This window comes from Phocoena phocoena, chromosome 10 (assembly GCF_963924675.1).
Source record: "Phocoena phocoena chromosome 10, mPhoPho1.1, whole genome shotgun sequence".
NCBI lineage: Eukaryota > Metazoa > Chordata > Mammalia > Artiodactyla > Phocoenidae > Phocoena > Phocoena phocoena.
The window spans coordinates 38,406,844-38,419,345 of record NC_089228.1 but is presented as its reverse complement, the minus strand read 5'-3'; the positions used below and the strand labels follow the sequence as shown (position 1 = coordinate 38,419,345).

General features: G+C 51.4%; 1 protein-coding gene across 2 annotated transcripts; it reads right to left on the bottom strand.

Moving 5' to 3' along the window:
* Positions 1–44: 44 nt before the first annotated feature.
* Positions 45–7,250, bottom strand: CDHR4 (cadherin related family member 4). 2 transcript variants are annotated; one of them, XM_065885858.1, is made up of 19 exons: positions 7,202–7,250; positions 6,665–6,849; positions 6,379–6,541; positions 6,218–6,300; positions 5,601–5,711; positions 4,859–4,962; positions 4,528–4,664; positions 4,060–4,243; positions 3,810–3,963; positions 3,470–3,563; positions 2,991–3,194; positions 2,771–2,910; positions 2,386–2,536; positions 2,085–2,305; positions 1,701–1,843; positions 1,143–1,199; positions 954–1,041; positions 697–727; positions 45–193 (listed from the first exon to the last, which is right to left on the bottom strand). In XM_065885858.1, exons 1-19 carry the CDS (start codon positions 7,248–7,250, stop codon positions 138–140), a joined length of 2,355 nt encoding a protein of 784 aa, XP_065741930.1. In that variant the 3' UTR covers positions 45–137. The 2 variants fall into 2 exon arrangements, with proteins under 2 accessions (XP_065741930.1, XP_065741931.1); XM_065885859.1 differs by having other exon boundaries at positions 697–724.
* Between the last annotated feature and the right edge of the window lie 5,252 nt (positions 7,251–12,502).

Genomic DNA, 12,502 nt, shown 5'->3' with positions numbered 1-12,502 from the left:
GATCTAAGAGCTTCTCCCACATGTAAGTTACAAGGCTAGGACTCTTCTCTTTGTAATTTTGTTTATTATTGAATCAACTTGAAAACACATAATCATGTGAAGAAGAAATTCCACAAATATGATGCAGCTTCTTGGCCTCAGAGCCAGCGCCGGGCTCCTGTGTGCGTGTTGAACAGGTAATCTCTGCCTGTACCTGAGCTCAGATGGTCAGGGGAGAGGGAGGGTACTGCTGGCTTCAGCAGAACTACCTCCATCCCCTAAGGACAGGGAAAGGTATTCCAGGACCCTTGGTGTGACCCCCTCCCTTCTGCTTGATCCAGCTTGTCCCCTCCCTCCTTTCTCAGCACATCCTTTGAGGTCTGGCTCAAATGCACAGGAAGCATCCATGATTCCCCAAAACTGGACACCAGCTCCCCTAAGCCCAGTGCCAGATTACTCTGCTATAATTCACGGTGACAGTGGAGCATTTGGGGGCCTCTTCCCTCACCACCTTTCCCCCTTTCCCCCATGGGCAGGAACCAGATCACGTTCACCAGGTGTTTGGCAAACACTGGCTGAGGGGTGAGTGGGGGTGAGAAGAGACCCCATTCAGGGAAACAGTAGATAGGATGCCTGGTGGGAGGCAGAGATATTGAAATGGGGTATGGAAAGAAAGTGGGCCCAAGTAGAGAATGGTTTGGAAAGAGGGGGACTCACGGGGGTCCTGTGCTCTGCCATCAAAATGCTGCTGAGGTGAAGAATGAGAGGGTGCAATGAGTTGAACCCTGCCCATGGGGAGCAGGTGGAGGCCTGCCCCCAGAAGGGTCAGGAGCCCACCTGCCTCCTCCATGCTGATGGTGCTGGTATGGGCCCTCCCACAGGAACAGCCATCCATGGGTAAAGGGGCAGGCTTGGCAGGGGAGCACTCTGCAGCAGCCTCAGTGCCCACTGCACAGGATGGTAGGTTGACATACCAGGCTTATGACACTGCTGGGTGCCTGGGGTGTCTCCATCCTCGGTGCCTCCATGAACCCCTCAACGGACCCCTCAGTTCCCTGGATACTGGGGCAAAGTAGGAGCTGGAGTACAGGATAGGGCTCTGGGCCCCAGCCTGAGTTTAAGAGATGGACTTCCAGGCATAGAGGTATGCAAAGGAGGCTTACCTGTTCAGCAGTAGAGCCTGGGTTGGTTTGCTTGGTACCTGTAGCACCTGGGCCAACCTAAAATGCCAGGAGGAGGGACCAAGCAGTGAGAGCAGCAGACCTGCTGGCTCCAGAAACCAGCACCATTCATCTGCCCCTTTTATTGGGGATAGCCTATGTCTGTATGCAGTGCCCACATTGTTACTCCCACCTACCCCTGGGTTCAGTCCTGTGCTCACAAGAAACTCAGAGTCTAAGGGGAAGGTCAGGTTTCAAATGGAGGGCAGGGGTCAGAAATAGGGATAAATGCCCAATGCATGACAGACTCAGATTCTAAAGCCCTGGGCCTCATCTCATTCCAGGACTGGGTTCTGCCAGTGATGGAGACAACTTTCTCCCAGTGTATCTCTGCCTCTAACCTGATGACCACTGGAAGGAGAGCAGTCCTGAATATCAGTTTGTCTGCTCATCAACTTGGGCAATCTTGGGTAAAACCAGCTATCACAGATGCGATCCATCTGCGATCCAGCCCCCCAGTGGGCTGGGGGGAGGCAGTCAGTACAGGGATAGCAACCCTACCCCCACAGGAGCCTGCTAAGGAGCCAGCCCAGAGCCAAGAGGAGAAGGGCACTGGTCACTGTCAGCACCACCACAAACCAGGGCTCCGGCTGCCAGAAAGCCTCCATGTCTGTCACAAGCAGAGGTGTCATCATTGAAGTCACCTGAAATGGGGCCACAGCTTCACCACTGCCCTACCAAAATGCCCTGATCATCCAGCCTTCAAAGCCCTCCAAGGGCTGGGCCACCCCACACCCCAGATTTCTCTTCTGTATTGCCAGGCTCTTTGCACTCAGCAGTTCCCTCCGAAATGCCTTCCCCCATCGTTCCACCTGGAAAACTAGGTCCCTGCATCCTCCAAGATCCTTTCTTCCCACCCACCAAGGGCCTGAGGACCCCCCTCACTGTGGCTTTGTGGGTGCTGGTGGCCACTGTGCTGGCCCTCCAGGGAACTAGATGCACAATGACAGTGGCTGTGGTGCTGAGGTGGGGGGTGGAGGGACCTGCATCGGCCACACGGATCAATAGCTCATAAGTATGGGGCTGCTCTGGCCAGGAGGGCCCCAACGTGAGGTCGTTGAGCACCAGGACAGCTCCTTGCAGGCTGAATTGGCTCCAACTATTCCCTGAAAACAGAGTGGCAGAAGAAGGGGACCATTGCTGGCCTGCCTCTCCCCCACAGCCCAGTGGTCCCCTTGGCCCTCACCTCCCACAATGCTGTAGGAGAAAGCCAGGCGCTGTGGCTCTTGGGGCACCCGACATGACACCCTGGTCACCTCCATGCTGCGGCCCAGGTGAGTGTGGATGGTGAGCTCCTGAAATGGGGGCTCACACTCGGGGGCATGGTCGTTCACATCCTGCAGGCAGGTAGTCAGATCACCCACTCCCAAACCCCCAGGCCAGCCCCTCAGCCTCCTCCCACCGCAGCCAGAACCTTGGAATCAGGCAACAGGTTCCAAAGCTTTCCACAGTGAGACCCCACCCCTCTCCAGCCAACCAGTGGAGGAACCTGAGACAGAGTGCAAAAGCAGAAGGCCAGAGGGAGATATGAACTCTTTCCAATTCTTTCCAAGGCTTCGGGGCTCAGTTACCTCCACCTCAATGGTAATTGTGCAAGAGCCTGAGCGGTGGCAGGTGGGGTCCTGGTCTTGACTATGGTCAGTCAGCAGGACAGTGAGCCTGTGGAACTTCTGCAGCTCATAGTCCAAAGGCCCCAGGAGGCGAACCTCCCCTAGAAGGGGTGGCCACTGCCTCAGCTTGCAGAGTCAACTCTGGCTTCGCCCCTCCATCCCAGCCCTGGGGTGGGAGTACCGCTGAGACGGTCCACAGCAAAAGTGGCAGACCCGCCAGGGATGGAGTACTCAATGCTGTCGTGCGGGTAATCCATGTCCTTGCCCACCACAGAGCCCAGAAGAGCGTGGGGCCCTGCATCCTCACGAACCCGGAATGTGCGTGGGACACAGGCTGGGGAGAACTCGTTGACAGGTGTCACCATCACCAGTACTGGCACCTCAGCTGGAAGCCATTTGGCAGTCAGGGAGCTGGCCTGGGTTGCCCAGCCCTGCCCTGGTGGCTTAAGGAGGTAGAGGCTCTGGAAGGAGGAAGGACAATAGCCCTCCCCTGCCAAGGGGTCTCAGCGAGGAGAAATGTGCCTCTGCCAGGGGTCTTTGGTGGAGACAACCCTGCCCTATTGATTTCTGAGGGAGGAGAGATGACCCCATCCTGAGAATAGGAAGAAGGGTATAGAAGAACCCGGTCCTGAATGTCCAGGCCTGGGTATGGTCACTCACTGGTCATCAGAGGCTGACCACCATCAAGCACCAGGATGGAAGCTGCATGATGAAAGCAGGCGCCAGGAGTGTCACAGTCCAGTGTGGCATTCACCTAGTCAGAGGGGCCAGAGGGTGATGCCCAGCCAAGGCCTGGGAGAGCCTTGAGCCACACTGGGCTGCCTCAGGCCAGGTTACTCACAGATAGCCTACCCTGACCCTCCGTTTTCCAGACTGTAAAACAGGTTGGCTCCACCACCATCTCCTTCACCCTCATGGTCTCGGCTCCCGCAGACCATTGGCCCACCCCCCTTCCTGTTCAAGCACTCTGCACATGGGTCTGGGATCGGGGACTGGGCACCTCCAGGACTCTGTCTTGAAGGCAGAGGCTGGCTGCGCCAGCAGGGCTGTGGAACAGTAGCTGGTAGTCCAGGGTGGAGCCAGGAGAGTCCGGGTCAGTGCAGGTGAAGGTATTCAGCACGGTGCCCACAGGTGTGGTCTCGGGGATTTGAGTCCTGGAAGCAGAGGGCAGGGCGGCAGGGCGGGAGCTGGGGCTGGGCGGCGAACCATGGCTCTACCCAATAGCCAAGGTAAGGCTCCCATATACTCACGCCAGCAGCGCTGGTGTGCAGCGCGGGGGCCAGCGGTTGACTGACTGCACGTCCACCTTGAAATCAAGCTCGGCGCTGGCCCACGGCCAGAGACGCTCAAAGGCCTTCACCCGCAGCCTAGTGACCGCGGCGTCTGGGGCTTGCGCCAGCTCCAGGGGCGACGTTGTCCGGACCACTCCGTCGACTGGGCGGGTTGGGAGGGCCGGGGACGCAGAGTTCGGCCCCGCCCCCAGCTCAGTCCAGTTCCCACCCTCCCACGGATCCGCTGGCGCGGGAGGGCGCAGAGGCTGACCACTTGGCCGCCGCCTCCTCCAAGGCTCGCTTCTAACTTCGGGCCCCCAAACGCGACCTCGCCCCAGTTTCTGCCTCGGCACCAGGCTCGTTTACTCAAGAGAGCGATGAGGTAGTGCGGGTCGCTTCTAGACCAGCCGCAGAGGCATCCCCTTACCCGCCCTCCGTGCCCCTCACCGCGTCCGATGGAGAAGAGCCGGCAGGGCACTGGGGAGAGGATCTCGTAGCGCACATCGAAGCCCCGGGCCTGGACCTGAACCACCTTACTTCCGGGGACCAGGTTCTCCGGGATGGTGATATTCTGGGCTTGCTGCCTGGACCAAAATGGGGGCACTGGCTCCTACTTTCTCCCGCCACCCCGGCGGGGTCTACGGACCCCTCCCCTGGGTCTTCCCTGGTACAGGAGCCAGCTGGGGATGCTCAAGCAGCCCCACACCTTAACCCTACTCCTAATTCCCTGGGGCTAGGTCCTGCCTTCCCCACTGTTCCCAGGGTAGGGGAACCTTACAGGAAAGAGACCTGGCTGGAGGGAGCAGGCAAAACTTTCACTGTCAGCATCCCACAGCAGCTTCGGCCTTGTCCAAAGTTCACCAGGATCTGAAGCTGGAAGACCTGCGGTGCACACAAAACAAGAAGGGAACCGCGGTGTGTGTCTACCTGTATATCTGTGCCCAGTCGTCCCTTCAAATAGGCAGCGCCACCTCAGGACCTCCACAAGGAACCCCGACACTCACTCCTCCCTATGACCTGTCACTCTGCTGACAGATATTCCTTTGTGTCTCACTCTTCTCGGTCATAAGTCCTTCTCTTAGGATGCATACAGCCCCCAAAAGAGTAATATATGAATCATTCACAATGTGAATTATCATCTTAGAGTTGCTAAGAGTCAGTCAATAAGACGTGGAAGTTTTAAAGAAGGAACTTCTCTAACCTCCTCCAGACTACACTAGGCACTGTACCAAGAGCTTTCACTTCCTGTGTGACTGCTCAGAACTTTCTCCTTTCTATAAGGGGCACCATGGGCTCCTGGAGCCAGGGATCCCTCTTCTTTCTAGAACTCCAGAGCCCAGCACAGAACCAGGCCAAGGTGGGAGTACAGCCAGCATGGGGCAGCAGGTACAGGTATGGGCTATGTCTGGAGAAGGCAGCATGATTGAGGAGGTCAGGAACAAACAAACTTCCAGGAGGTAGTGGCTCTGCCCATTTTATGCCCAATTCATGGATATCTCCAGGTCCCAAGTCATGCTCACCTTTTGAGCCTGGCCTTTGAGGCCCTGGGATGGCGCCAGCAGCCAACCCTGCCCATTGATAGAGAAAGGTCCAGGGAAGTATGGCGGATCCTGGGCACTGGTGATGCTTATCTGACAGGACAGAGATGCTGGAGGCCCCTTCCCCAACCCTCAGTGCCCCAAGCATCCCTGTCAAAGTCCCCCAACAACCCGGCAGGTACCTGCCCACTCTCAACTCTCCCATACCCTGCCACTGCCACTCTAGCCTGGGCTCCCCTGGGCCCTGATCCTCAATCCTCTCTGCTTTTAAACTAATTATTTTGTTTTTAATCTAGATTTCTTTTGGAAATCTGATACAGAAATTTCACGATACAGAAATTTCATGAAGAATTCAGAAGAATTTAAAGAAGAACTCAGCCCCTGAGATGTCCCTATGGGAACAGCCATAGTCATTGGGGGTGGGCAGCCCTCAGTGGCTCTCTCCAAAAACATGTATCATTGCTGAGGTTCAGCTGTAGACTAAAGAATCCTTCTGCAGGCTATGTTTGGCCAGGCAGGGGCTGGGCTTGGTCTCCGCATCTCCCCCCGACCCTCCATCCTACCCCCCACCACCACCACTGCCCATGTGCAGGGCTCACCTGGGCTCCCTGGCCTGGGAGCAGCAGAGTGTACAGCCGGGCCCCAGGTTTGACAGTTTCTGGCACCTGAATGATTTCCCCAGCTGGCCAGAGGGGAGGTCATGGGGGGTTCTGTTCAGGTCATGCCTGCCCACACCCCCTGCCTGCTGTCCCTGTCTCACCTGGGCTGGCAAATCGACCAGCACACTGGATATGGCCAGGGTCCCGCTGCACATCCACAGAGAGTGGCCCCTCCATCACATGGTTGCCACATGTGAACCGCAGCTGCAGTTCATAGTGGTTCACTGTCAGGGCATCCAGCCGGGCCGAGCTGCTCAAGGTCATCTGTGGCAGGAGGCAGTGCCATGTGGGGCCTAGGATCTCCATCCCCCTATGCCACCTCTGGCTTTGTGAATTTAGGGTCTGTCCTTGTTTCCCCATGGTCCCCAGTTGTGCCCATGACCCTACCTTGCCCACATAGATCCCCTGCCATCTAGTTAGGCTAGGTGGGTTGAAGAAGGTGGTGGGTGGCTGCACATGGAGCAACTCCAGGGTGGGTGTGTGTGAAGAGCAGTTGAAGGAGAAAGACTGAAGGATGGTGCCAGGTCCCTGGCTCTCAGAGACATTTATGAACCAGGGCAGGGAGTGGAGGTCTGTGAGGAAGAGATGATTCAGGCTGGAGAGCCCCATTCTCATGGAACCATATACACAATCAGAGTCCCTCCTTTCTGCCTTAGGGCCTGGCCACATCCTGGAAACAAGCAGCCAAAGTCCTTCTTTGTCCCCTACATCCAACCATGGGTCAGCTCATTTCACAGACTGGGAGTGAGAACTTGGTCGAGGAAGCAGCCAAGAGAAGGAATGAGGGTCGGGGATACAGATCTTTGCCATTTCCTGGTTCCCCCCACCCCCTGTCCTCCATGGTAGCTTATCTGAGAGGGATCAAGACTCCACTGTGGAGTCAGGGGGTGAGAACTGGAGTTCCCCCACCCACCAGCTCCTCACCAGAGACAACCAGAGCAAGAAGAAGCACCAGGGTCCTGAGCAGCACCATAGTGGCCTGAAGATACAGACAGCAGAGGAGACTACAGAAAGCCAGAAGTGTTTGTCAGGCCCACCCCGTTGCCAGGTCAGTTGCTCAAACAAAGCTGGGCCTCCAACATTCTAGCCCTGCCCATCCCTAGTGACTGAGCTCTAGACTCTACAGCCATCAAGAGGCCTGGAAAACTGCATTTTTTCCACTGCTCCCAATGAATTCCCCTATTTATTACTAGAATTCAAAGGAGATGTGAGGGGAGAAGGATCAAGCTTCAGATAGGGAAACTGAGGCTCAAGGAAGTCTTGGTCATGCAGTCCTTGGAGACAGAGCAAGCACAGAACCCAGGAAAACTGGGCCCAGGACCTGCTACCCCACAGAGTCTGAACTCCAGCTGCCCACTCCCATTAGAACATTATCTGCCTAGGGACTTCCCTGGTCGTGCAGCAGTTAAGAATCCACCTGACAATGCAGGAGACACGGGTTCGATCCCTGGTCTGGGAAGATCCCACATGCCACGGAGCAACTAAGCCCATGCACCACAACTACTGAGCCTGCACGCTAGAGCCCATGAGCCACACCTACTGAGCCTGCGTGCCACAACTACTGAAGCCCGTGCGCCTCGAGCCCATGCTCCACAACAAGAGAAGCCACCGCAAAGCCTGTGCACTGCAACAAAGAGTAGCCCCCGCTCACCGCAGCAATGAAGACCCAACACAGCCAAACGAAAAAAAGAAAAAAAAAGAAAGAACATTATCTGCCTATAAAACCTGAGCCCAACCATCAAGAAAATCTCTCAAAACCTGTGTACATTAAACAAACAAAAGGTATCCTTGGTGACAGAAATAAAAATGGTGGTTACTTTTGGGGGTATCAATTGGAGGGGGCAAAAAGTGGCTTCCTGGAGTGGCTGGTGATATTCTATATCTTGATCTGGGTGACAGTTGCACAGGTGTCTACAGATTTTAACATTTATAGTGCTGTACCTTTGAGAGTTGTCTGTTCATTTTATTTACATTATATGTCAATGTTTAAAAGGTTGTCTACACATGCCCTCTCCAGTTCTTCACCTCTCACTCTCTTTTCTACCCACTATAGTTGAGCTTGTCCCTCTCTCCATAAAAATGCCCTTGTTGGGGTCCTCAGAGACCTTCAAACTGCAGTTTATTCTCTACTCTCACCACCTCGGCAGCATTTGATGCTTGCTCCCCTTGGCTCCTAAGTGCCCACACTCTCTCAGCTTCCTCCCACCTCTCTGGCTGCTCCTGCTCAGTTCCTTTGCTGGTTCTGCTTCATCGTCCCTACCTCCACCCAGTGGAGTGTTCCAGGGCTCAGTCCTGACTGCTGCCATCCTCTGTCCACCTTCTGCCTCACATCCAGGCACATGGCCTTAAACACCATCCACTCAGATTGGTTCAAGATGGCGGAGGTGAAGGACGTGCACTCACTCCCTCTTGTGAGAGCATCAGAACCACAATTAGCTGCTGAACAGTCATCAACAGGAAGACACTGGAACTCACCAAAAAAGATACCCCACATCCAAAGACAAAGGAGAAGCCACAGTGAGATGGTACGAGGGGCGCAATCACAACAAAATCAAATCCCATAACTTCGGGGTGGGTGACTCACAAATGGAAGAACACTTATACCACAGGAGTCCGCCCACTGGAGTGAAGGTTCTGAGCCCCACATCCGGCTTCCCGACCTGGGGGTCCGGCAACAGGAGGAGGAATTCCTAGAGAATCAGACTTTGAAGGCTAGAGGGATTTGATTGCAGGACTTCGGCAGGACTGGGGGAAACAGAGACTTCACTCTTGGAGGGCACACACAAAGTAGTATGAGCATCGGGACCCAGGGGAAGGAGCAGTGACCCCATAGGAGACTGAACCAGACCTACCTGCTAGTGTTGGAGGGTCTCCTGCAGAGGCAGGGGGTGGCTGTGGCTCACCATGGGGACAAGGACACTGGCAGAAGAAGTTCTGGGAAGTACTCCTTGGTATAAGCCCTCCCAGAGCCCGACATTAGCCCCACCAAAGAGCCAGGTAGGTTCCAGTGCTGGGTCACCTCAGACCAAACAACCAATAGGGAGGGAACCCAGCCCCACCTATCAGCAGACAAGCAGATTAAAGTTTCACTGAGCTCTACTCAGCAGAGCAACACCCAGCTCTACCCACCACTAGTCCCTCCCATCAGGAAGCTTGCACAAGCCTCTTAGATAGCCTCATCCACCAGAGGGCAGACAGCAGAAGCAAGAAGAGCTACAATTCTGCATCCTGTGGAAGGAAAACCACATTCACAGAAAAATAGACAAAATGAAAAGGCAGAGGACTTTGTACCAGATGAAGGAACAAGATAAAACCCCAGAAAAACAACTAAATGAAGTGGAGATAGGCAACCTTCCAGAAAAAGAATTCAGAATAATGATAGTGTAGATGATCCAGGACCTCGGAAAAAGAATGGAGGCAAAGATGGAGAAAATGCAGGAAATGTTTAACAAAGACCTAGAAGAATTAAAGAACAAACACCTAGAAGAATTAAAGGACAAAAACAAACAGAGATGAACAATACAATAACTGAAATGAAAAATACACTAAAAGGAATCAATAGCAGAATAACTGAGGCAGAAGAACGGATAAGTGACCTGGAAGACAGAATGGTGGAATTCACTGCTGCGGAACAGAATAAAGAAAAAAGAATGAGAAGAAATGAAGACAGCCTAAGAGACCTCTGCGACAACATTAAATGCAACAACATTCGCATTATAGGGGTCCCAGAAGGAGAAGAGACAGAGAAAGGACCAGAGAAAATATTTGAAGAGAAATAGCAGGAAAGGAAATAGCAACCCACGTCCAGGAAGCTCAGAGTCCCAGGCAGGATAAACCCAAGGAGAAACACGCCAAGACACATAGTAATCAAATTGATAAAAATTAAAGACAAAGAAAAATTATTGAAAGCAGCAAGGGGAAAACGACAGTAACATACAAGGGAACTCCCATAAGGTTAACAGCTGATTTCTCAGCAGAAACTCTACAAGCCAGAAGGGAGTGGCATGATATACTTAAAGTGATGAAAGGGAAGAACCTACAACCAAGATCACTCTGCCCGGCAAGGATCTCATTCAGATTCGATGGAGAAATCAAAAGCTTTACAGACAAGCAAAAACTAAGAGAATTCAGCACCACCAAACCAGCTCTACAACAAACGCTAAAGGAACTTCTCTTAGTGGGAAACACAAGAGAAGAAAAGGACCTGCAAAAACAAACCCAAAACAACTAAGAAAATGGTAATAGGAACATACATATCGATAATTACCTTAAACGTGAATGGATTAAATGCTCCAACCAAAAGACACAGGCTTCCTGAATGGATACAAAAACAAGACCCATATATATGCTGTCTGCAAGAGACCCACTTCAGACCTAGGGACAGATACAGACTGAAAGTGAGGGGATGGAAAAAGATATTTCATGCAAATGGAAATCAAAAGAGAGCTGGAGTAGCAGTACTCATATCAGATAAAATAGACTTTAAAATAAAGAGTGTTTCGGGCTTTATAATTTCGGTGAAATTATGAAGATCAGAGCAGAAATAAATGAAATAGGAACAAAGAAAACAATAGCAAAGATCAATAAAACTAAAAGCTGGTTGTTTGAGAAGATAAACAAAATTGATAAACCTTTAGCCAGACTCATCAAGAAAAAGAGGGAGAGGACTCAAATCAATAAAATTAAAAATGAAAAAAGAGGGGCTTCCGTGGTGGCACAGTGGTTGAGAGTCCGCCTGCTGATGCAGGGGACACGGGTTCGTGACCCGGTCTGGGAAGATCTCACATGCCGCGGAGCAGCTGGGCCCGTGAGCCATGGCCGCTGAGCCTGCGCATCTGGAGCCTGTGCTCCGCAACGGGAGAGGCCGCAACAGTGAGAGGCCCACGTACCACAAAAAAAAAAAAAAAAGCAAAAATGAAAAAGGAGAAGTCACAACTGACACTACAGAAATACAAAGCATCCTAAGAGACTACTACAAGCAACTCTATGCCAATAAAATGAACAACCTGGAAGAAATGGACAAATTCTTAGAAAGGTATAACCTTCCAAGACTGAACCAGGAAGAAATAGAAAATATGAACAGACAAATCACAAGTAATGAAATTGAAACTGTGATTAAAAATCTTCCAACAGACAAAAGTCCAGGACCAGATGGCTTCACAGGTGAATTCTATCAAACATTTAAAGAGCCAACACCCATCCTTCTCAAACTCTTCCCAAAAATTGCAGAGGAAGGAACACTCCCAAACTCATTCTACAAGGCCACCATCACCCTGATACCCAAACCAGACAAAGATACTACAAAAAAAGAAAATTATAGACCAACATCACTGATGAATATAGATGCAAAAATCCTCAACAAAATACTAGCAAACAGAATCCAACAACACATTAAAAGGATCATACACCATGATCAAGTGGGATTTATCCCAGGGATGCAAGCGTTCTTCAATATATGCAAATCAATCAATGTGATACACCATATTAACAAACTGAAGGAGAAAAACCATATGATCATCTCAATAGATGCAGAAAAACCTTTTGACAAAATTCAACACCCATTTATGATAAAAACTCTCCAGAAAGTGGGCATAGAGGGAACGTACCTCAACATAATAAAGGCCGTATACGACAGACCCACAGCAAACATCATTCTCAATGGTGAAAAACTGAAAGCATTTCCTCAAGATCAGGAACAAGACAAGGATGTCCACTCACACCACTATTATTCAACATAGTTTTGGAAGTCCTAGCCATGGCAATCAGAGAAGAAAAAGAAATAAAAGGAATACAAATTGGAAAAGAAGAAGTAAAACTGTCACTGTTTGCAGATGACATGATACTATACATAGAGAATCCTAAAGATGCCACCAGAAAACTGATCGGTGAATCAGTTGATCAACGAATTTGGTAAAGTTGCAGGATACAAAATTAATGCACAGGGATCTCTTGCATTCCTATACACTAACAATGAAAGATCAGAAAGAGAAATTAAGGAAACAATCCCATTCACCACTGCAACAAAAAGAATAAAATACCTAGGAATAAACCTACCTAAGGAGGTAAAATCCTGTACTCAGAAAACTATAAGACACTGATGAAAGAAATCAAAGATGACACAAACAGATGGGGAGATATACCATGTTCTTGGATTGGAAGAATCAATGTTGTGAAAATGACTATACTACTCAAAGCAATCTACAGATTCAATGCAATCCCTATCAA

Bases quoted from the DNA above. Each gene is read 5' to 3' on its own strand.
- CDHR4 (XM_065885858.1), bottom strand. From the start codon at position 7,250: ATGGTGCTGCTCAGGACCCTGGTGCTTCTTCTTGCTCTGGTTGTCTCT. The intron at 3,195-3,469 runs GTGAGTGACCAT...AATGGCTTCCAG, and splicing joins TGGTCAGCCTCTGATGACCA to CTGAGGTGCCAGTACTGGTG. The intron at 1,042-1,142 runs GTAAGCCTCCTT...ACTTTGCCCCAG, and splicing joins CAGGCTCTACTGCTGAACAG to TATCCAGGGAACTGAGGGGT.